The sequence below is a fragment of the Taeniopygia guttata genome, chromosome 6, assembly GCF_048771995.1.
Source record: "Taeniopygia guttata chromosome 6, bTaeGut7.mat, whole genome shotgun sequence".
In the NCBI taxonomy this organism is placed as follows: domain Eukaryota; kingdom Metazoa; phylum Chordata; class Aves; order Passeriformes; family Estrildidae; genus Taeniopygia; species Taeniopygia guttata.
The window spans coordinates 19,150,938-19,175,354 of record NC_133031.1 but is presented as its reverse complement, the minus strand read 5'-3'; the positions used below and the strand labels follow the sequence as shown (position 1 = coordinate 19,175,354).

The 24,417-nt window shown below is 39.1% G+C and overlaps 2 protein-coding genes across 2 annotated transcripts in view; one reads left to right on the top strand and one right to left on the bottom strand.

Annotated features, from left to right (window-relative positions):
* FRMPD2 (FERM and PDZ domain containing 2) overlaps positions 1–8,093 on the top strand; it is a 58,308-nt gene extending 50,215 nt beyond the window's left edge. The window contains exons 41-46 of the mRNA XM_072931415.1: positions 582–730; positions 2,436–2,526; positions 3,024–3,358; positions 4,734–4,949; positions 5,219–5,281; positions 6,082–8,093. Of these exons, the coding sequence (XP_072787516.1) occupies positions 582–730; positions 2,436–2,526; positions 3,024–3,358; positions 4,734–4,949; positions 5,219–5,281; positions 6,082–6,153 (926 nt within the window). The 3' untranslated portion in view covers positions 6,154–8,093. The remainder of the gene's footprint in view (positions 1–581; positions 731–2,435; positions 2,527–3,023; positions 3,359–4,733; positions 4,950–5,218; positions 5,282–6,081) is intronic.
* Positions 1–24,417, bottom strand: part of MAPK8 (mitogen-activated protein kinase 8) — a 175,113-nt gene that overhangs the window by 103,132 nt on the left and 47,564 nt on the right. The window contains exon 3 of the mRNA XM_072931077.1: positions 13,881–14,042. The gene's annotated coding sequence lies outside the window, so the exon portion shown is untranslated. The remainder of the gene's footprint in view (positions 1–13,880; positions 14,043–24,417) is intronic.

The following is a 24,417-nucleotide window of genomic DNA, read 5'->3' as shown; positions in this document are numbered from 1 at the left end:
GGTGCATCAAATTTAGCTCATATCTTGTTCTTGAAGGGCAGCGTGAGTTAAGATGAGAAGAAAGATATATTTGCTTACTTTAGGAAGGAAGAATTTGCAATGATTATTCCTAGCAGTGGAGTGCAGCAATACTAATTGGCATGGAAGTGTTGGAAACATGAAAATGATTCTCTGTGAAGATGTGGCCAGAGTTATTCCTATGCCAGTATAAGCTAGCATTAAAGTCTCCAATTCTGCAAGAACAATTTATTTAAAACAGACTGTATTTAGAAACTCTGAGAGGAAATAACTTTAAATAATTGAATCTGCTTCCAAATAACATGAAATGTGCTGCTGGTTGTATCCATAATGTTGACTTATTCTTCTTTCTGCTGTGAACATAAGTAAGTTGAAATTATTTTCTTCCATTTTCTCACATTTCACTTCCTCAATATAAGCAGCAAAATATATATACATACTGCAGTTCCCTAGTTTTTAAAGCCGAGATTCTGCACTATGAACAATAATAATTAAAAACTTCTTAGTTTTTTGTTGTTGTGTTTCGGTTTTTTGTTTGCTTTTCTTTTGTTGCTGATGCATAGACAGAACCTTTGCTTCTGGAGATGAACTGACTCAGTTAATTAACTTGAAACCATCACAGAGTGGAGTAGATCCAAGGACTGACATAACAGGTCTTATTCAAGGCCTTCAGCTGCGGATTGAGAATCAAGAGGTGCTAAAGGAGTTTATGGTAAACTTTGATTACTTCCTAAGAGTTAACAGATCAGCACAGCTAAGAAAGTGACTTTCCATACAGTGCATACTGTATGGGACTTCAGCTTGTATATCGTTACTGCATCCTTTTTCTCTGACAATTATTCCTGCCAAAATGGGGTTTCTACTCTGCTCTTTGGGTGGTAGCACAGTATTTGCATCTCTCTTTTCATGCCTATCAGCCTTACACTGTTCCCTGTTCAAAGATACTGCCCATGTAGAAGGAAAAGGAATAATGTAGCCTTCATAATGTAGGTTAGGAAACACTTTTTTCTTGACTGCCTTCTTCCTATTACCCCCTCAGCTCTGTTGAACATCTGCCTAAGAACTATCCTAGGGGCTCCACCTAAGCAAGAAATCCATGCTGCTAAGGATTCACTAGCGTAGAAACATTTGAAAGGAAAATGTTCCACACAATGGAACACTCCAGTTATCCAAGGAACTCATTGCCAAAAGATGCTGTTATGGACAGGACTTAGTGAAATTACAAAGAAAAAGTAATGTACCTCCACAGATAATGAAACACATAATTACATCTGATTGCATACAAATAATGAAAAACTGTAAAATTAGGAAGGCTTGTAAAATCTTTTGTTTCAGAACATAAACAGAGTATGAAGTAATCATCAAATTCCTGAAGAACAGATTATTTCATAATTCTTCAGCATAATACTGGATTTTCCTTTAAAGGACATGCTCATTTCCAGTGAAATGCATTGTTGCCACTTTTCCATAGTAATTGCAATGTTATCAGTTTCTTTCACTTGCCTTTATATCTCTGATTTTCTGGGTACAAAATCCCGCAGGCTCAAGTGTATAGGATTTGCTGACATTCCCTGAAGGCTCAAGGGCATGTATTCATTTTCATTCATTACATTCCATTACTGATGTAGGTATAGCTTACTATGAGCTGAATCACATGTCTGCACAGAAAACATAAAGATCTAATAGGTAAAGTGCTGGCTTTATTAGCCAGTGGATATTTTGTCTGAGTAAAAGCCATAGTAACTGATGGAAGTGTTCAAGAACTGTCACATGTACTTCAGTTGACATTAATGTAAAGTGGAAGAATGTCACAGCAGAGTATGGTGCAATGCACAGCAAATAGGTAGAAGAATAAAAAATGTTGAGGTGTAAACTGTAATTAAATGAACTTGCACATTCCTGCTTCTGACTACCCTGCATTCAATTCCCCTAAATTTGCTGTGAAGTTCTTAATGACTGTATGATTTTCACTTAATATCATTGGTGCTGTTCCCTATATTCCCCACTTTCTCCATCACTGAAAAGTATTCAGTCATTTTTGCACTGTTAATAGTATAATAGTTAGTGCTTTAGTCATTGTGTTATCAATCATAAATGCTGGCATTTGGCCAAGACAGTATTCCAAACATCTATAATACAGCAATATATAACAGGGACTTGTAATGATGGGGGTCTGAGGATGAGGGCTGGAAATGTCACTTCAAAATGCAGAAATACTGTGCAGGGCAAAGAAAATACAAAGTAAATTGAACTCTTTGCCTAGAAGTTTAGAGAATGATGTACTGATTCTCTTCTGTAAGAAGTCTATTTGCCAGTCTTGGGTTATATGCAGCAGTAAAGTTTGTTCATACTGACACTGTAAAAGCTGTCTGTTGAGGATGTGAACAACATGGATTGACTATTTATTTTTGATCTAGGCTTTAGAACACGTGAAACCAATAGATGACTGCAGAACTGGCAAAGCACCAGAAAACCAGAATAAAAACAGATACCGAGATATCCTTCCATGTAAGTATACACAGAAATGAGAATATACGTTTGATGAACAAAGTCATCAGAGAAACATGAAAAAGCTTTCTGGACCCTGATGTCTTTCTAAACTGCAGCATCAGGACAACACATGCAAAAATTTGTAGCTGTGATGCAGTATGTATATTCTTAGAGATTTTCCTGGTTTGTAACACCAATATCCAGTGGCAACATTCCTATGCAATACATGAGAGGCAGCATTGGGTACACAATTTTAGAACACTGGCAAACAATTCTATAGCAGAATATAGAATTTCACGGTGTTACACAAGTACCTTAAGAGAAACAAAGCTGCAATGAACAATACAATTCCTACTTGCAGTGGTTAATATTAGTGCTACTAGTCAAATGTGTTCTAAAATCCAGAGGCATACTTTTCTGGAGAGACTGAGGTTTGCTATATCCTGAGTGCTGGAGGATGGTAGATCTCTGTTTCAGATCCACAGCTGAAATAGCATCTTTCTGTTTCTGTACAGATGACAAGACACGAGTTCCTCTGGGAGAAAAGAATGGCTACATTAATGCAAGTTACATTAGAATGAATGTTGGAGAAGAGGAACACTATTATATTATAACCCAAGGGCCTCTTCCATCCACTATGGCCGATTTCTGGCAAATGGTCTGGGAGAGTGAATCAGATGTGATTGCCATGATGACAAAAGAAGTGGAGCTAGGGCAAGTCAAATGTCATCAATACTGGCCTGAATCTCCAAATAACTATAAAGACCTGGCTAATTTCTATCTCAGGCTACACAATTACCAGATTCTGGAATACTTCACAATTAGAAAAATAGAAATTATCAACAAGCAGGTAAGTTGACTTAATGCTTTCATATATGATGAAATTGATTATGCAGTTTACGTGAGTGGATATAAGTAGTATTGTTTGTGTCTCCTATAATATGTGCCCAGTATTTTTTAGGGATGTAAAAAGCTGAATGACAGGTATGAAATTAGGACCTCTAATAGTCACAGAACTGGTGTGTTCAGTGTTTGCAGAATTGTTTACTGTTCTCATCAAATCACATCCCCACCAGAGTGGATTCATATTCTGTAATGGTGGTTGGATGGAAAGAGGGGAAGAAGGTGGTTTTCATCCTGGGATTCAGGGCAAATGATACTTTTTTGTTCATGAAAAGACACAAACACAAATGAAATTACAAATCTAGCAGCAATGTTTTAGCAACTTAACAAATACAGAATCTGGGTGGAAGAGCACAGAAAACAGGGCAGGTAAATGTCCATCATTCTTGCCTCAATATTAAGTAAAGATTTGCAGAAATTTCTGCAGGACATATTATTTAGTGGCATAATTAAAAAACCTGTGTCAGAATAAACTTGGTGCCTTTTCCATCAAGAAAAAATTCGAGGAAATTCACCTTATGTCACTGTGTGTGACGCATTGTAAAGCATTTGATACGAGTCTTCTCGAAAGACTATTAAAATAGCAAGATGGAATACCATATGTGATTGTTTCAATGAACATGTTAAGTTTGCTAGGTTTGTACTGAATTAGTAGCAAACTACTACAGAAAGCCACAGCAGAAATCCATATTTACATTCAAATTCTTCTAATAGAAAAAATCCAGGTAGTTAGTTAGCATTGAGATTTTAACATGGCTTTGTGAACTGGCAACAAGAAGTGTTGACCCAGGAAAATTCAATATCACTCTTCATTTTATCTACATTTTATTTATTTTTGTAATCATTTTTAGTTGCTTTGCATATTGAGTATCTACTCACAAGTTATTCTTTTATATCTGATAGCCATCAGATATTTACAATTTTACTGTTTTACTATTGTGGCTCCCATATTACTACTCATCTATTAGTAAAGCTTAGTTCAGCTACAAAAACAGTTTTAGCAAACAGTACTGCAATGTTCTAATTTAAAAAATGTTTTTCTTTTTCCTTTCTAACCAACAAATGACATAACTACATTCTTTCAAGGCAACAGAGTAACTTAAGCATCTCATCAAAGTCATATGAAGTAAATTTCCTCGGCCCGTGTTTCTGAATGCATTTCTTGAAACCTAAAGAAACTTTAATGGAGTCAAGTATGAAAAGCTAAAGAACTGTAAACAAATAATTTTAAGAATGAGGCTATAGGAAAATTTTTAGTGGAATTCCTTGAAAATTGGTTTGGGGACTGATAATTCTTAATCTTTCTGGTCTCTCTCTTCCAGACAGAAGAAAAGCGCATTATAAGTCATTTGCAATTTACCACTTGGCCAGACCACAATACTTCCAAACTGGCTGAGCAGCTTGTAAAATTTATTTGTTACATGAGAAAAGCTCACAGGACAGGACCTATTATTGCTCACTGCAGCACTGGCATTGGAAGAAGTGGAGTTTTCCTGTGTGTTGAAATTCTTCTCAGCCATATAGAAAAAGATTTATGTGTACGTATCAAACAGGTCATTGTTAAGTATTACAAACTTGCTATGGATGTCAACAATATGGTGGGAACATCTTAGAACAGAATAAATCCTCCAAGAATTCACCCTAACAAAATGGAATAAACCCAGCTTTCATTGTTTAAACAACAAAGATAGTAACTACAAATATACTATTTCTAAAAGAGCTGTCACAGCTTCCCCATCTGAATATACTTAAATCTTCCTTTCTAACTTGCATGCCAACCCAAATAAAAACTATTCTTTTCTGACAGTTCAACATCAAGCAGATAGTGAGAGATTTGCGAGACCAGCGTTTTGGCATGATCCAAACTAAGGTAAGTTCTAAATATGCAACTAGATCATTATTTCTTTTAAAGCCTCAGTCAGTGCTTTGATAAATCTGGGGGTTCAAATATCATTTTAGTGCTCTCATTTGAGGAAAGTAATAGCCTGCTAGGCAAGGGGTGTCTAGTTTTAAATATGAAAGTCTGTCCCTTACTAAATAAGTCAAATAAAAGCAAAGCAGCAATATAGGACAAATACAATACATGCCCCTTTCCTTTTCTAAAACAAGAAGAAAAGCAAGTATCACAGAAACAGGGATTTACTATAAACCCTACCCTGCAAAATTTTACCCTTTAGTTGAATTCTTGCTATTGCTGAGTTATCATCACCGAGTAAACCCTTCTACTCCTGAGCTAAACTCACTCCTGAAAAGATTTTCACACAGAAAAAAAAGACAAGTGCTAACTCACCTTAGGGAAAACAGTTGGTGAGAATAAAAGCAAGAGAAGACTAAAGTTCTTCCTATAGGCAAAAATTTTAAGCACATGCTTTGATAGACTTTTCTTCAGGATAATGATTGAGCATGTGACTAAAATTAAGCAAACATATAACCTTCACTGTCCTAAATGAGAGTTGAGCACATACTTTAACTACAGAGTTCCTGTACTTTTACCAGTGATGGAACAAAAAGAACAAGGATTTTCTTAAATATGTATGTTTTGTATCCATATGACATAGATGATGATGTTATATAACATAGAAACTTATAACTTCAGCTAGTCCATCCTTCTTTGTTTAGAATTTATGTTGAATGTAACCAGGTGTTTCACACTGGTGTCTTCACACACAGGATGAGTATTTATTCTGTTATGAAGTTGTGCTGGAAGTCCTTCAGATCCTGCGAGCAATGGATTCCTACTGAATATGATTCCTATAATATGACTCTTCCTGCTGCTGTTCCACTTGGACTCCAGGGACTGCTCAGCAACTACTTCAAAGAGATGTCATGCCAGCACAGACAAGTGTTATATGCTTTTTTAGATTACAAAGTAATTTAAAAACCTTACTTAACATGTCCTGTGTAAGTAATTTATTTCTTGGCTCAAAGTATGAAGAAGCAGCCATCCAGCACTGCTTTGCTGCTGTGTTAAATTGCTACAGACAATATTTGCATTCTGTGTAATAACATATTCATTCTTTGGAATATGTGTTGGGAGTTTAGCAAGGATATAGCAGCCTTTGGAATAGCTTTACTATCCAGAAGGCAGCTATAAAGATCTAAGATTCTATTGGTGTTAGGGCAAGATTACTTGTCCCTCATCTATTGTTGTACACTGTTTGCTTTTGGACTGCAAATCAGTGTTTACTCCACCAGTTATGTTTTTCATGGAAGGACTCAATTTGGTGGCCTTTGGTTGCTTGAATAATCTAGAACCATTTCCAGCCCATGAGTTTTTACCACTATCACTAGACATCTCAAATCAAGAAACTGACAGAAAAAAATAGGATGCCTTTAAGCCCTAGTCTTCTTCAAAGGAAGAGAGTTCTAATAACTGGATGGAATATTGATTTTTTCCAGCAATATGAACAAATGTAGATAGCATACATATTTTCATTCTACATTTATAGAAAAGGGAATGCAATACCAAGCCAGGTGAAACAACTGTGTGTGCGTTGTGGTACACAAAAACATTTCATCTTTCCCCAATCCTTTACATTGATTAACTACCTTCTCATTCTTACCTAGGATCTGAAATATAGGAAGTCCTGCTGGTTTCAGTAGGGACTGAATCAGATCTTTAAATTAAGAACTCTCTGTACAGTTTATTTTTCTTGTAAATACTGTTTATGTGGGTGGATTTGAGCAGAAATCTGCTGTTCAAGGTGTAAGATTGTATTTGTTTCCATTTGTAGTACTTCTAAGTCCTTATCTAGAAGGTGACATATGGAAGTGATTAGATGTGCATTAGAAGAGTAATTTGAAAACATAGGAAAATGAAACAATCTAACTAAATTGTATATATTTTTAAAACTTACTTCTTTTCCTCAAAAGAGAAAATATTAGCATTTTATACCCATTTGGGTATAAAACTGCAGCTGAAGCAAGAACATAAAATAACTATTTATTTTATTACCTATTACAAATTAGAGGTTTATAATTCAGAAAGAATGGATTATTAAATAAAAATTTAAAGTATGGCTTTTGGAAAAAGCCACTGTAATACATTTCTAATTAAAGATAAGGCCTATCTTTCCTTTCTGCCCTCCAATAGTCTGAAGGCAGGGAAATATAGAAATGCAATTAATTATGTGAGCCAGATGCTAATTTCAAACATATTAATAAAGTTACAGAGCAATGCTAAACAAACCCAGGGGTAACCCTGGATTTATATTGATATAAACATATATAGAATTCAAATTTTGTCTTAAATTCATTGAATTTGGTCCTTCCTCAAAGTATTACTCTCCATACATTCTGCATTTATGTTGCATACAAAGGACTGTTCACATAATTTTGTCAAATATCAACAGCCAATTTTTTTCTCATAACTTTTTTACCTTCATTTGATATTTAACCTTTCACTTTTATTTTAATTACTTCACATGTACTACTAGTCAATCAATGCATTACACTTCATCTTTTGTACAATAACAATTTAGTAAGCTTCCTAGTGAAAATATTCCTGTACTTTATGCAAAGGTATTTTTTCTGTGGCTTAGAACAAGTATTCTGGACTTAGAAGACAATCGTCATAGGTCACTATTTGTGCATCATCTTTGCAGCTGTTTGACAGATGTATTTTCTGTTTGACATAAGTTTTTCCTGTTTTACAGAGATATTAAAAAGATTTAATAAAACAATCTGCTTAATTTAATTTTATTTTTATAAAAAAGCAGCTGCAATAGCTAATATTAACCAGTTTGAGCTCTAGGGAAAATATTTTATTCATAGGGGCTTGTCTTTAAACTTCCTCAAAAGGCAGATTTTGTGATGATGTCTAATGGAATCTGGCCACATCCAGCAGCTGATAAACATTTCCCCACACACAGAGCACAACTGAGCATCCCACTTTTGTGTTCTTTATTCATGCAAAACTCCCTGGAGATTGAGGTTCACTGACATGCATTCATTTGGAACACAAGATAACACACTCTTTAAAGAGATCACACTACCTGACAAATCAGGATAAACTGAAAAGAAAGGAAAATCTATTGTCCCATTTCATTCATAAGGAAGTGAGGCAGTAGTTGGTGATTTGTCTAAGGTCTACAGAGTTTTGGAAAATTTGGGAACTAAACACAGATGCCTAAAATCTCTGATTCTTTGCCTAGACATAGAATTATCTTTCCTCAGTCAGAAAAGAGGATCATACTGCTCTGGATGATTTCTGATGAGATATTATTTAGCATCTAAAGTGGTCTGACTGGAATTTGCACACACCCTAATATGCAAGAGATGTGTTGTGGCAGAGAACCTCAGTCTGTGCCTATGGTCACTTATTCAAAATCAGTATTGAGATCATCCTTTGTGCTCCATCACCTGGCTGCCAATCAGGACAAACTACAGTGCAAATGTGAATAAAAAGGGCATGATTTTTGAAGACAGTGTCTGCCATAATAAGCACACCAAACAAGTAAACATATGCCAGTCCTCAGACTTGTACCACAGCACAAAACCTTGTCAGTCATACTCTGTGTTCAGACAGCGGCTCTGTCCACACAACAGCACACCTTGTATTTTGGAGAAGCAACTGTTTTGCCAGCATTGAGACTACTGTTAAGCTTTTTATAGCTACCATTTAATCCCAATTTAAAAGCAAGTATAGCAAGGACAACCACTTCATAGCTGTAAGGTTATGAAATCATGTGTGCAGGGGAAAACGGGTGTCCACATTTTTCTATTTACATTTTCATTGAGTTCCATGGACTCAGAACTGCTTCATGCTGAGGTCTCTCTGTACTCTAATACCCTATCTGCAACAGAAAAGATACCTGAAAATATCCACACCTGACGAAATGGGTTACTGTCTACAAAAGGATTGTCAGGTTTAAATAATTGACTTTAAACAGTAGCAAATTGTCCTAATATAATCATATTTCCTTTAAATTTTCTTAGAAACCCTGAGAGATGAGCCAGTAGTATTTTTTCCTGTCTTTTCAGTTGAAAAGCCTCACTGAACAACAGGCCCTTCTGCGACAGAACTAATACAGCATCTGCAGAGGGTCCGTGCTGAAAAAGAGCAGCAATCGCTGCCATCTAGGGGCAAACCGCGGCCGCGACAGGGCTGATGGCAGCTCCTCACTCCTGCCCCTGGACAGACCCACTCCGGGTCTCTGGGCTGCAGAGCTCACACAGCCAGATAAATGTATGAGAGGGCTTGTGGCAGATTCCACTTGCTAACTGAAATAATGCCACTCTGACTTCTTGCCTATACCTGCAAGTGCAGCAAGACGCTCTCACAGGAACATTCTTTCTATTGGATAATAGAAATGCTGAATGCAATTATTTTCTTGTGAAAAAATAATACAATCACTGAAATGACTAAAATGGGGCACCCCTTCCACAGACAGGGTCTGCACGGTGTGTTGCACCCACACTGGATGCTGGCTTGGTGCTGCACAAATCAGAGTTCCCAGTATCTGAAGGAATGTAAGTTTATCTATACTATTGTCTCTTCCTTTAAAGTGTTAGCATTAATAAATAGTACTTTAAATGATACTTTGCATAATCTGAGTGTCTTAATTATTGGAATTACATAGGAGCAGCAGCTCCAGCTTCAAGACACTCAGTTACTAGTGAAGGACAAGGTATTTCTCACAGCTATTGAATCACAAAGCTGGACCGAACATGAGGACTACCTGTCTACTTCTTGCAAAGCTGACTAAATATTATTATAATACTACAAAAACAGAAGTCACTTGAGCTCTTTACCCAGAAAAGAGAGCTCGCCCTTGCAGGTTAAGCAGACTGAGAGTTAGAGTCCCCTATTAGATGAATTTTATGAATGTCCAGTAATGTGTGTGATGGAAAGGTACAGCAGTTACAAACACGTGTAACACTGAAGTGTAGTTTGCACATAATCTTGCATTGGTGTAGTTTTGTAGGGTTGGAATTAAGCTTGTGAAACCAGAAAAGTATTGTGTATTGTCATGCTGATATAATCGGTTTTGTCTTGGTCACTTTGTGCACACCAGGAATAAGAGAACCTCATACTTCATTCGTGCTTCTCCAGACCCAACAGCATGGAACAACTAACACTGGATCCCAGAACCACAACTCAGAATAGTTCAGATTGGAAGGAAACTCTGGGAACTGTCCAGTCTAAACCTGCCAACTCCCAGCAGTGTCACCTTGAGCTCAGGACTCTATTCTGGGTTTTGGGTATCTCCAGGATGGACACTCCTTGACATGTCTAGGCAACCTGTTCTGCTATTTGGCCATCCTCAGAGGAAAAAAGTGGTTTTCTGATGTTTAAATGAAATGTCCTGGATTTTCATTTGTGTCCCTGGCATCTTGTCCTGTCTTTGGATACCACTTAGAGGAATCTATTTCTGCTTCTTTACCTCTATACTTCTTCCCATTTAGGAATTTGTACATATTGATAAGATCTCCCTGAGCATTTTCTCCTCCATGCTAAACAGCCCAAACTCTCTCAGCTTCTCCTTACACAACAGACATTTCTTAATTCAAATTTCTTAATCATCACAGTGGCCTTAATATGCAAGTACTGGTTTAGAGAGATTATAAGATTCTATCCAACAGCTACATCCAACAGCCTACTGAAATTAGGAGGTAGAGGTTTTGGTGCCTATTGAAAAGTGATAGCTGCTGTTTTAATACCACTTAATGACTGATCAAGGCCTGAGAAAACAATAAAGGAGATTAAGAAAAGATGCAGAGCATGGAGCATATCTTGGATGTCAGTCTGAAGTATCTGCCAACAATCATCTCTACTTTTTTACATAGTCTTAACTGTTCAGTGTCCTCCCATATGAAGTTGGTGGCTATTCAGAATTCACTGCCTTTTCTGCACAGCACCAGTTACACATTCACGCCTGAGGGACAGTGAACTTTTTGCAATCCTGTTCTGAATTATACAGCTATTTAGCTTTCTCATTAAACCATTCAAAAACAAAACCCCAAAAAGCAGTTAAAATGCCTGAGAGCAGTACACCCCCAACCAGGCGACAGACACAATGGGGACTATACAGTAGCTGTCCAGCACCCCAGCTCATTACACAACCTAGCAATTAACTGAGGTTGCCTGTGCTCCCTCCCCTCCCTGCATTTGTTCTCTTGAGAGATGACAATCCCTTCGTCTCCTTCCTGTTCAACACTCTTGGAAAGACATGCCAATGACTGTAGGCTTTCCTTTCCCATTGCACTGCTGTAAAAAGCTTCTAACTACTTCCATTACCACTTCCTTCATGGCTGAAGCAGATTTATTCCAGGCAAAGCACCAGCTGCAGTACCCCTTGGCTCATTCAGCACACCTACCAAGAGTTCCCAAGGCAGAAACAACATGCTGTGAGTTTGCTTAATGCCAGCACCTTTGGATAAGTGACAAGGACACTATGAGAAATAATGAACATTAGGGAAATGTAGCTATAGCAACACAAGTATTCACAAAGCAAACCCCCACCATGAGCACAAGGAAACTGCTGTTGTATTTGTAAAAGTGCTGATAAAGCAGGAGCTTGGGCTGCAACATCAGGAGAAGGCATGCCTGGCCTGCAGTCTTGCCACAGATGGTAACACATGCAAAAGCACCCCTGTAGCAGACAGGAACTTAGCTCACACACTTTCAGAAATGTTGGATGAAACAACAGATCCAAATCTGAGCCATTGTAAGAAAATCCCAAACTTCCCCCAGCTCTTTATTTTACTGCTCCAGATTTTACTGCAGGTTTAGCACCATGTCATCAAAGGAACCATCCTGATGACACTCCCACACTGATCAGGAAGCAGGCACTGAACCTTGGTCTCTCATTAACCTATGCTGCTTCCACCCTTTTTTATCCACTGAAAGCAGGCAAAGCTTGTAGCTGAGTCTTCAACAGGAACACAGACAATGCTTTCTGACCTATTTTTTTAATCCTAAAATGAAACAATTTATTTACTCTCGAGGAATTTTGACTTTCACTTGATATAAGAAATAAAAAGTTTGTTTATTTAACTTGGAATAGCACCACACATACTCCTCCAGAAGTCCTGGGTTGCTCTCTTTTTCATATCTATAATTAATTTTAAGACAAGTTTCTTAACAGTATCATTCCTCCTTTTCTTTGTTTACTGCTTTGCTGTCTTAAAGAAAACGCATGAGTCACAGGTAATGCTTGGGAAGTGTTGAGTGAGAACTCAAGTAAAAGACAATACAAGACATGAAATATTCTTCATGTTTGCACCACACATTACCCTTTACCTCTGTGTGTGAGTTAGGACACATGTAGCATATATCTATCTCTATTATTAGGAAATTAGCACTGAATCATTAAGGGAAAAAATTCATTACGAGAAAGAGTAGGATTCTGCTCAGGTATTATTTGAAGACTGAGTAGGAACAAAGGAACAGCTAGAAATTCTGCTAGTATCACCTAACTTGAGTCACTTAGCATGGACTCACCATCATTCCTTTTGCTTGACAGAAATTTTAGATCGGAAGACCTAAAACTGTTCCCACAGAGAGAATCCACACAAAGCCTGGAATGCCAGCAGCATTGGGATGACCACACCTCTCAGCTCAGTACAAATACCCAACTCCTTCAGAGCAACACTGCTCTAGGCAAGAGCATCTCCTTCCAGAGCTCCATGTCAGCTCCTGCTGAGATTTTCAATGACACAGAGATTTCTCCACCTATTCCTTCTCTCAACAACATTCACTTGCTAAAAGCTGGGTGGCTGCTGGGTTGTGCTCCTCTGCTAGACTTGGTCAGTGGCCCAAAAGGTTCAATTTTCCTAGGAGTCCTCATGGGATTACATAACACTTGTTTGAGCTCTATCAAAGCATCAAATGAAACTCAGTTACTTCCTTGGAGTTCTGAGAAGAATATAGATTAAACTGGGAACACAAACAAGTTCGTATGTTAAAAATATCCAATCAATAAAATATCTTTTTTCCTTCTCCTTTGTCAACAGTTCTCCCCTCTTAGGGCCCGTCTGTGTGCAGGTCTATGCTTGCATGAGCACAAGGCAAGGGCTTGCAGAGTCCTGGCAGGACAGGTGCTGACAATGGCCTGTCAGAGGGGGAAATCACCCGGTGAGAATATGTGTGATGGAGCCACTGGAGTGAATTAGGTCACCTCATGCTGTCAGAAACAATAGGGACAGAGCTCATACAATGGCAAGCAGCCTCATATATGAAGGTCTGTGGACAACTGGTTCTGCTAAAAAGGGTTTACAGCAGTGATATTACGTAGCATGACATCACTGCAGAGATAAATTGGCATGTGAAGGGAGGCAGAGGTCTGAGCAGCTCAAGGCACACAGCCAGAATCCTTAGAATAAAAGAAAATTATCCTAAGTAGCTAAGAGGGCATCTGCTTTGGACTTCATAGGCTGAAAATCCTCCCTGCTTTGTCCTCTAAGTGAACTCTTTCTTACCAAAGATAAATAAGCTGCAGTAGCAGGCTGCAATTGTTTAAACTTACCAGTAGTTTTAAGGTCCCATTTCAGCATCCTTCAATGTGTATCCATATTCTGGACTCTCAGTTGCAGCTAGATCTGTGGTGTAGCCTTCATAATTGCTCCTGGAAACTTTGACCATCCTTTTACTGATTACTTCCTAAATTCATTCTTTCCCATTACAAATCCTAAAAAGGGAGGAAGAAGAAAAGGAGGCTGATAAATAACCTATTGATTCAGACCTTTTTTTATCAAATACCTCACAAAACCTCTGGCAAAAGCAGGGAATGTTCTGTTTCTCAGGGGACATACTGCTCCAATATCTAAGACTGGGAGAAAATTGTGCTGGTTATTATTTGCTCCATCTTGTGAAGGAAGCTGCAGATATGCTGTACACAGCTAGATCCAAAAAGTGCACCGGCAAAAATGAGAGGAAAGGCAATAGTGCTTATGTTTATGGGATTTAAAAGAGGCAGAAAAAAAAAAGGGAAAACCCATTCACGTGCATATTCATGCAGATCAAATGGGATAATTGTTTTGAACTTCAAGAATTTCCTTCATCTTTCCTTAACAGAATTAGCCTGAATATAAATTTAACTTCACCACCTTTCCCTTCATTGAAGTTTTGTGTCCATTGCCAGACACACAACTCATTCTAACTCTGGACAAACATATCTAACTGCTCACTAGTGGGTTGCTGAATAAATCCACAACAGTACATTCCAGCTAAAGTACTATATGTGCTTTTTGCAAATTTAAACATGATGGAGACTGGTTATATCATGGGGACCTAGAGCTACATGATGAGCAATTGTGATCTGCATAATTTGGGTTTTATACTGATACTCTGGCCAGACTGATAAAAAGATAGCATTTACATTCCTGCAAAAATCCAATGACAAATTCCTTGTATTTCAGCTCTGTTATGTCCCACCAGCATTTCAAGCCCTTTGATCTCTGAACTATACAGCATTCAGCATGTATCACATCACGTTTAGATTTCGTACTCCTGAGCATAGAGTCGAGAAATTTTTTTGCTTGTTTTTGGGAGACTGTTTTTAAAATTTGTTTTCATAAATTATTTTGCATTCATCACAAAAGACTTGTGGTCCCTCTAGTTCCCAGCAGATGTCACCAAGCTCTCAAGGATCTCTGGAGTTAGGGCAGTAGAAGCCTCTTGCTTGAGTGCCAGCCATGTACAGTGCTTTTCCCTGTCCAAGAGAGCAGGGTAAGGAGCTGAGGACAGTCTTTCCTCGTCAGTGGATGAAACGCTGCTGAATCACCACTGGGTCAAAGCTGTTATGATTTCACTGCTGTTGAACAGTTTTATCTGAAAGGAGCTTATCTCTTTTCACATACTACCAGGGAATAGCACATCACAGTTCTGCTCTCCTCTACCTGACACACGTGTCAGAGCAGGAAGCAGATACAGGAACATGCACAAGAAGCAATCTTGTGTTACTGCCTCCCAGGCTACACACTTAGGTGAAGTGGCTTGCTTGTGGCCTGCACAGGGAGTACTGAACTAAACTGGGCACGGAAGCCAGCTTTCCATACCCATTTTAAAAAACATTTGCCAGTAAGCATTTTGCTGTTCTAGGCAGTGGTTCTCGTCCGAGTTTTACTGAGTGCTGAGCATTGTGGTCTCCTGCACAGTATAAATGCCTGAGGTCTCACTACTCAAATATGTCTGTTCCCCTGGAATGAGCCAGCTTGCCAAGAGGCTTTCCTCAATGCATCCCAATTGGCAGGATAGCACTCTCAAGGCTCTGCCATCAGAGGAAATACTCAGACTCAAGGAGATTAGATGCACAGACTAAAATGAATAGAAGTTGACAAATATCCAAGATGTATTTTTGAGAAGGAAGAGGCTGAGCTGAAAATGAATGGATTTTAATGAGAGAAAGAAAGGAAATTCACCATGAATTGCAGACATCTATTGTCCTGAAAGGACATTGTTCCCCATGGCCCCAGAACAAACATGAAAAGAAAACATTTCATGAGGTATTGTTGGGGCTGGCTTGACTATGGCAGCTTGGGCTTGGATAGAACTTTTCATGGAGGGCTTCAAATAATTTCACTTCTGAGAGCATTATTTATGGGCTTTTTACAGACACTGAAGTACAGATTGAGAAAAAATGACTTGGCCTTACAGTGAACAGCTCCCAGAGCTGGGAAAGTGAATCCTGATCAGTATCAATGAACCTCTGCCCTAGGCATTATTTCTGCAACCTTGCACATGGGGAAACTTGGCAGTTGGCTTTCTTGCACCAGCTCTCACAAATGACATTGTACTGAAGCAATTGTTGTCCATAAGAACAGCAGAGCCTGTTTGTCCTTTGTAGCTGGGAGTATATTGGACATTGCTCCCTTCAGAGTGCACAGCAGCCAAGAGCATGCAGAACAAACACAGTTTGGGCTCACTTGTTGGTGCCCTGACAAGCTGACAACAGTCTCAGGGTGATTCTGCTCAGGAGATAGTTTCATTCCTGTGGCTGAGCAGGTTGCCTTAGATAGTCTTATGTCCTGCCCACTGCAGATATCAGTGTTGTGTTCTCCTCCTTGCCCATCAAAATAGCTTCCAATCTAAACTGGAATATCCTCATTTTAAGGTGTAAGCTGTCTGTTCTTTTGAGAAGTTCATGACTGCATATGGAACATGTACCAACTATCACCACTTCATGATTATATTCTTATTCCTGTATAGGAGAGGGGAAATAAAATTCCAGCCTGGGCTTTCTCTCCACTTTTTTTTTTTCTTTTTTTCCCTACATCAACTAAAGTGATCTATATAGTTATCACAAACACCTCTTCTTCTGGAAACTTTTTCTTCAGTTGGGACAATGACTAAAAACAATATAATTGCATTTCCAATGCTTGCTTTTCTGACAGAATAGTTATTTCTCTTCCTGCCCTAAACATTTCATTTTGACAAGTACACAGAAACAGCCAACATTTAAAAGGCAAGGTAGACATTGTAATACACTGCCATTTAGTACAGAATCAATTACCCTTTTCTTCCTCCCATCAGCATCCATTGTCATGACAAACTCTACTTACACACACATGACTCTGGGATTAGAAGCACAAACCTCTGCCATTTACAGAACATTGGTTTTCTCCTTCACTACAGGCAGACATGATCACAACTGACACAATGCCTTTGCTCACACAGCAGCCAGCCTTGTTCAGTTTGTGGTGCAGCCCATGCTATTGAATGTCCACTGCTTCTGGTACCCAGTGCAACTAGACAGTAATTCTAATAGCTGGCAGCTCTTTTGCAGCTGCCTGAGCTGCAGTCAGATCCATGACCACAATGTTGCTATGAACTTTAAAGGCCATCTGAACATTTTGCTTTTTATTTGTTTTGTAACTGATGGGAATTTTTCCACCTAAAGAATTCAAGCCATAAAGCAGGAGGGTAGCAGGACTCTGGTCAGCTGAACGCTAACCAATTCCAATCTAAAAGGCCCATATTTTACTTCTGACTCTTTTCTTGATTCATTTGCTTTCTCAATATTGTTCTATTTCTCATCTCTTAATGATAGCTTATCATTATTCCCAATTAAAAAAAAATAAAAACAGATTAAGGGAAAAGAATGAAAAAAAGAAAAGCAACAATGAATTTCAAAATGTATCTGAAAAGCTTCTTTGGTTTCCTAAAATCTAGACAAAACTGTAGAGGCCCCCAGGAACAATTCCTGTTTCCAAGCACTTCAATAAGCAATTTGAGTCAGTGATACTTTAATTCTTCATTTAAAAAGATTCCTTAGAGGTCAACTTATCTTGGATGGTCCTGCTGTAATAGAGTATTAATAGAGAGAAATCAATTTGCAATATCACTATCATATGCTGTCAGAAATAGATGCACCTACCCACCATGGCTCAGGTCTAGTTACTTCAGTCCTGCTGTAGAGAGGCAGCCCTACCTGTTGCCTGGCCCTACTGCATAGCAGAATAGCACATGCCATCCCAGGAGAGCACACAGAAACATCTGACTCCTCGGTTGCATTGATGGTCTTTATTTGCCTCTACTTCCTTGACAAAGAAATTAGTCTCACAGCAGTTGATCACAGAAATCTCCTTGTAGTGAAGATTTGTGGTTTCTCTTAGTTATGTAGTCCCTTCAGGCTTAGTTGCATTCCAGTCTGGGTTTAAAAAATTACTAATGGAAAATACTTCCACACCCAGTGGCTAATTACTTTCTCTCTCAGAAGTAAAATCTTGGGTTGGTTATGAATTCACTACTCTTAACTGTTAGTTTAAAGGGAGAGCAGAAAGGCCTAAAAGGGACAAAGGAGATCCTGTAGTACCTAAAGGATTGTTATTATGCTTTTTCCTTCTAAACCCTACTTTTAAGTAATTGATAATTAGGATTTGTGTTGATTCATGTCTGCAAACCTAGAGCATGAAAAAATGTATTAGTGATATTCACTGAAATTTCTATAATTTCCTTTATCCCCTATAAGGTTCAGCATTGCTGACATCAAATGCCCAAAAATGAGGGAGGCCATTCTTTGAAAACTGGAGATTCATTAAAAAAATAACCATTTATTTTTTTATTCGGTAGTGTTGCAATTGTTCACAGTTGTATGTTCAGATTTTCTTCCTCAGCATTTTTTACTTCATAAGCAGATGACTCCATGCCCAAGCTTTTCAAGGGGAAAATAAGAAAAAAAAAAAAGGCAAAATACATATCTTTAAAGCACGGGACTTAGTGATGTTGACAATTCCTACATGGTTCCAAATGAAACTGCACATAGGCCACAAGTAATAGCAAGTTTCTTGCTTGCACCCAAAAGTTCAGAGGATATGCTTTCCTTCCTGCCCTATCACCACCAAAAAGGAAAAAGATACTAATATAAATGCAAACTGTGATTGTGTTTCTGGAAGGATACTTAGCAGGTTAAGCATGCAGGAAGGGAGCCTTGGTGTTCTCCAGAAGGTTCCTGATTTTCCAATATGAGAGGCACTGGGTGTTGTACAAACTCCAATATCAACAAAGCAGTTGTAAACTTCTAAAATACACTATACAGTCTGGAAAGCCACATTCAGATCCACAGTTAGGGGCAATACACATTTCGGGAAACTACTCTGATCCTTCTTATTCCCTCACTGGACTCTGAGATATTTAAGAGCCAGAATTTTATGGACCTCATCTCTGTCCAGATTTTGGTTCAACCACCTCTTCTGACATAAAAGAAAGCATAATGAGCTCTAACAGCCCCTCAGTTGCCCATCTTGTCTGGAAGAAGGTCACTCCAACTGGGGCATCTGGCAAGCTAAAAATAGCAGCACAGTATTTTGAGCGTGAAAGGCAATGCTGAGAAATTAAGTCATTTGGTTCCCAAGCACAGCTGGCTGCCTCCATGTCCCTGAGAGAACTAGGGCTTGGGGGAGGGGTATAAATTGCATGTTTCAAACCATCCTTATTAACTAGACATTTCATTTAAATTGAACTTAGCACCTGCCTCCAATTACCTGACTTCAAGGCCCATGTGTGACAGAAGCTGGGGCTCTGATTAAATCCATGCTTCGTACTTGTGAGCCATTAAGCCAAATCAAGGCTCACCGCTCCTTTGAAGGAGATCATTTGTCTTCATTAAAAGTGTCCATCCTTGATTGCCCTGACAGGAGCTTCTCCCTGAAAGATAATAAGGTCTGTTGTTGTTGAGAGGTAAAATAATGTATTGCAGCCCTCTAGAGAGTGATTTGTATTTATTAATACTCTCACAAATTACTGTACCCTGATTAACCTGTGACTGCGACAGGCAGCAGGGTGTGCTGCTCATCACAGCCATCCATGCTGGCCACTGTCTCTCCTGAGATCCCTGAGTGGTAACAGCACATAAGGAAGTGGCCTCCACCCTTCAGTGATGCCTTAGGTCCATCAGGGAGTGATGGACAAACCCTTAGCCAAGTTATGAAAACCCAGCCAATCACATCTCTGATCAGGTCCTAATCTTTGGTCCAGATACAGAGGACTACACAAATGCCAACATCTTTGATAGTAATATGACTATAATACTACACATTCAAACCATATACTTATACATTATACTTCTCATTCACAGACTTTCAAGTATTTTACAAAGGAGGTCCAACTTCAGCTGTGAGGAAAGGGAAAACATGGGCATTCAAAATATTCTCACACTCACCTGAGAAGCCAGGAAAAAAAGTGTAGGTGCAGAAATCATTTTTCTGAACCACTAACCATGCCATTTGGCACATTGAAAACTGTACAAATCCTCTTGCACTGTTCTTTTGTGAAAATCAAACTAGAATCAGTGTTCTTCCACAACGACATCATAAGTAAACCTTCTCCAGAGCTCCTGTGCACAGTCAACAGGAAACATGCAGGAGACTCAGAAGTAGTTGCAATTCCTACTGCAGTGAGAGTGTTTGGTAGCCCATCTCTGGGTTCAGCCCTGAGTCTCATTTGTTCACTCCCCAAAGATTTAGAGCTTATAGTTTGCTAGAATAGCCAATTCTGGCTAATATAGGCTTACTCTATTCCCTGGCCTTTAGATAATTCTCATCAGGCCATTATGCTGGGGTTCATCTTCCGTAAGAAAACAGTGTAAGGTAAACCCTTCACCGTGCCCAGGTCAGAAAACAGGAATGTGTCTGAAGATATGCTCTGTGCTATCAAGCTTCTGTTAGTACAGCAGAATTCAAATAGAGACATTTGAGTCAGTCCTCTACAAATGAAGGAGATACAGTGTGAGAAGAAGTTGAAAGAAAGCAGAATTTCATAGCAAACTCAAAAGGGATTTTCCACTGAAGCTTCAGCAGTTCCAGTTGCTTCTAGTACGTCTCCAAGTCAGAGAACTCTGGGGTCATATTACTCCCTAAATTCAGAATCAAACTGAGCTTTTGATACAGTGACAGAAAATGGATTTGTGCTCTGAAGCAGAGGCAGGAATTTCCCAAGTAGAAAGGCTCCACAGCCTTATCATGTTATGGAGGCAAGGGCAGTTAGGCAGCTCAACCATGACCATGGAGCAAAGAGGGGCTGATCCTCCCCAGGGGAGCAGAGCCAGCAGCACTGCAGAGTGTGTAAGAGCTCTGGTCATGCAGAAAGCACACCCAGACTCAGATTAGGTGCTATGGGATGCATTACTCTGCAATGGGATGAAAGCCAAGGAGACCCATCATGTGCCCTTCTATAAAATAGTCTTTTGGTCTGTAATAGGAGAAAGCACTTGGTTGCCAAAACAATTTAGACAGCCTACACAGCTGAGGGATGGCCAGGGACAAGTTTCAGTAGCCTGGAGGCTGGTAAACTGCTCTTGCAGATTGAAGCCCCAACTTTTTTATAAACTTTGAATCTCTTGTTTTGGCAAGTCTTCTCATTTCTTTAAATACACACTTAAACAGTCATTTATTTAGAACTGATTTACTAGTGATATTAGCTAGATGAAGAAGCAGAGCATGTGATCCTAAAATTCTTCAAATGTCTCTTTAAAACTCTCATCCATAAAAATCTGTACAAAACACTGGGTAATGTTTAGACATTTGAAATGCCCTCACACTTGTTTTAAGTATCCAACTGTTGGGCCACAAAGAGTCTGAGTTTGCTAAAGCCATCCTTTCTGAGCATGACTCTAATTAAGCCTAGCAGCTCAGAAGCTTTTGTTTTTATGATAAAATTCCCTGTCAAACTGGCCACAGAAATAGCCAGCACTTTGTAACTCCTTTTACCACACATATCCTTATTCGTTACCTCTTGCCTTGTACATCTTTCCTGGTGCTTCACAAGTGTTATTTAGCTGTCACATTGAACTAACTGCAGCCTTTCCACTGGAAGTTTCCTTGTTATCTACTGACTTCAACAAAGTAACGTTTGAAAAGTACCCAGGAAACCTTTTTGCATCATTCCAACCTTTAAATTAATGAGGTTTGGACTTGAAAAATTGTGTTAAGTTCATCCATTTTATACAGCATATACACATCTCTAGGTGAACAGATATGTGAAATAATTTTAAAGTTCTGTCTTATAAGGTATCCTTATTGTTCTGCAGTGAAATTTTGTATAATTCTCTTGGAATTTTTGAAATTAAACATAAGTAACACCCAGGGACCTAGGCTGTCCAGCACACTTCTATAATAAATCATGCATATGAGTATTCTGCAGCTCCATTTATTAGCAGTAGAAGTGATATGGGAAGGCATCTTATCTAAAAGTACATACTGAAAAGAACACAGACTTCACCTTCATTCTGTATTTTACCTTGCCATCAGAGCTCTTCGAGCCAAGACAGTCAAACAACTGAGAGTTCAGAAAGAAGAGAGCAAAGTCTGATGTACTCACATGTGGCTTGTCACTGCCTTACTGAGAGCAAAACCCCTGCTCTCATAAGCAGCCTGGATTCCTCATCATTCTTTGCATTTTACATGCAAGTAAAACCTTTCGTCTCTCTTAATGTGTGGCTGAGAACTTATCAGAAGCTGGTTGATCTGGCAGAGGCATGTTTTTTTGGAATGTAATGTTCAGGTGGCTCTGATCATGCCTGTGTCATTGAAAATGGGGTAGTTCTGCGTATCCTGTGATTCTCCCTGCACCACAGTATTCTGGATTTCTCAAGTCTGACCTTGAAGTCTTTAATTAGTTCATTACACCAATCCTCTGCCATTTCCTCACACCCCAGGAATCCTTTGGTATTCTGTCCTGTTATCTCCAAGGCAAATATGAATAAGGGTCCTGATGATTGGATAAATAGTGCAGAAAACAGATGTGAGGGGCTGCAAAGTGTATACATTATGAATAGTATTGCAATAACATCTTTAATCCCTTAATGAGGGCACTTTGTCAGGGTAAGGGAAGATAGACAGACTGAGGGATTTTGCTGCTGTACACAGAAGCCCAAAGAATGCTCTTAAAGCTAACAAACGTAGCCAACGTCACATGTTCTTACTTACTATCTTCATACTCCATGAAAAGTGCACTCATTTGGACATGTTTTCAGAGATGCTGTATTTATTTTCATGGAAGGATCCTCTATTTATTGGCTTTAACAACAGCAGAGGGAGAGCTATGAACTGAATGTTGAGAACAGATTAGTTCTAAACACCTTTGTTGGGCATTGTGGGCAATACTTTTCATGATCTGCTTACAGAAGTTGACACAAACTGCCACAGTGCTGTGTTTGGAAGGTCAAGTGCTGCCTGCATTTACTGGGAAAGAGTGCATGTATCCAGTAAACAAGAAAATACAGTCTAGGGAGCTGATGGTCTGACACTGCTTTACTTCCCAGAGCTCTGGGGGATGCCTGCTAATGCTGTAACACATCTAGGCCCTTCTGGGGGGCAGGCCAGATTCCTGTCCCTGATTAGAAATAGCATGCAAGAGGCTTGTCTTGTGGTATTCTGGCATTTCTGCCTCCAGACCCAGATGGAAACCAAACATGAAAGAACATCCTATTCCAATAGTTTAGACACTCCAAAATTTTGGGTTATGTTTGGTACTAAAATTGTGGGATGAAAGCAGGCAGAAAGAAGAAGGATTGGCGCAAACAATTTTTCCCTGTTCCCATCTAGACTTGTGTTATGGAGAGATGTTTGCTTTCTTTACTTAATCTTTCCTCTGAGATGTACACCTGGCATGTCACAGAATTTAGTGCTACTGCTATCTGTGGCTGTTAGTGCAGACTCACTTATCCCTGGTGTTATATGACAAATCAGCACTTACACTCCTAACCTTACAGGCAGCAGCAGCCTAACACTAGGCATACTGCTGGATAGAAGATGCAAAAATGTTGGAACAAGAAATAAGAGCAGCGTTTTCTGTAACAAGCTAATATCACAATCTGGCATATTGTCTGTGCAATTCTTTGGAATAGTGGGGAAAAATTAAGGACTTAAAGTTTCTTAAACTCTCAGTGCAATAATCATTGGCCCTCTCCTTATATGAGTAAAAGGCCAGGCATGAAAAAGATGAGTTCAGTGCATTGACCAACATAAAGGGTCTGGCACAAGAAAAAGCTACCCAAAAAATAATGGTTGCTAAAGTTAAATACAATTGTAGGGTAAAAGAGAAGAAGCACAGCCAGTGTTTCCCCTTCAAGAGACAATCTGTTTTCAGCCTTGGCTTTTACAGCTTCGTGCCATTCCAATCCTGCAATCTGCCAGTACTAATCTTAAGTGGAGTGGGTAGTGTAAAAATTGAGGGAGTATCTAGAAAAGTTGCACATTTCTCTCTAGCTCCTAACCAAACCATCTAAATCTAAATGTGTGAACAGAGGCCCAGCAAGGGCATCCAGGCCATCAAAGCCAGTCCTCCACAGCTGTAGACAGCCAAGCAACAATTGAGCAGGCAGATATGTGGAAGCTCTTCAGCAAGATTTCCAAGACATCCAGCATCTGGCTGGGCTGGAAAACCCCAGCCTGTGCTGCCAAACTTTAACACACAACTTCTGCTTCAGACTCCAGCTGGAACTAGGGACTATAGAGACACCCATGAAAAGAATCACTGTTAACAAAAAGGGGAGGGACCCCTTGAACCAAGCTTCTCCAAGCTGCCAAGATGAGCCACAGAAGCCGTTTGAGCAGTCAGTGGTTCAA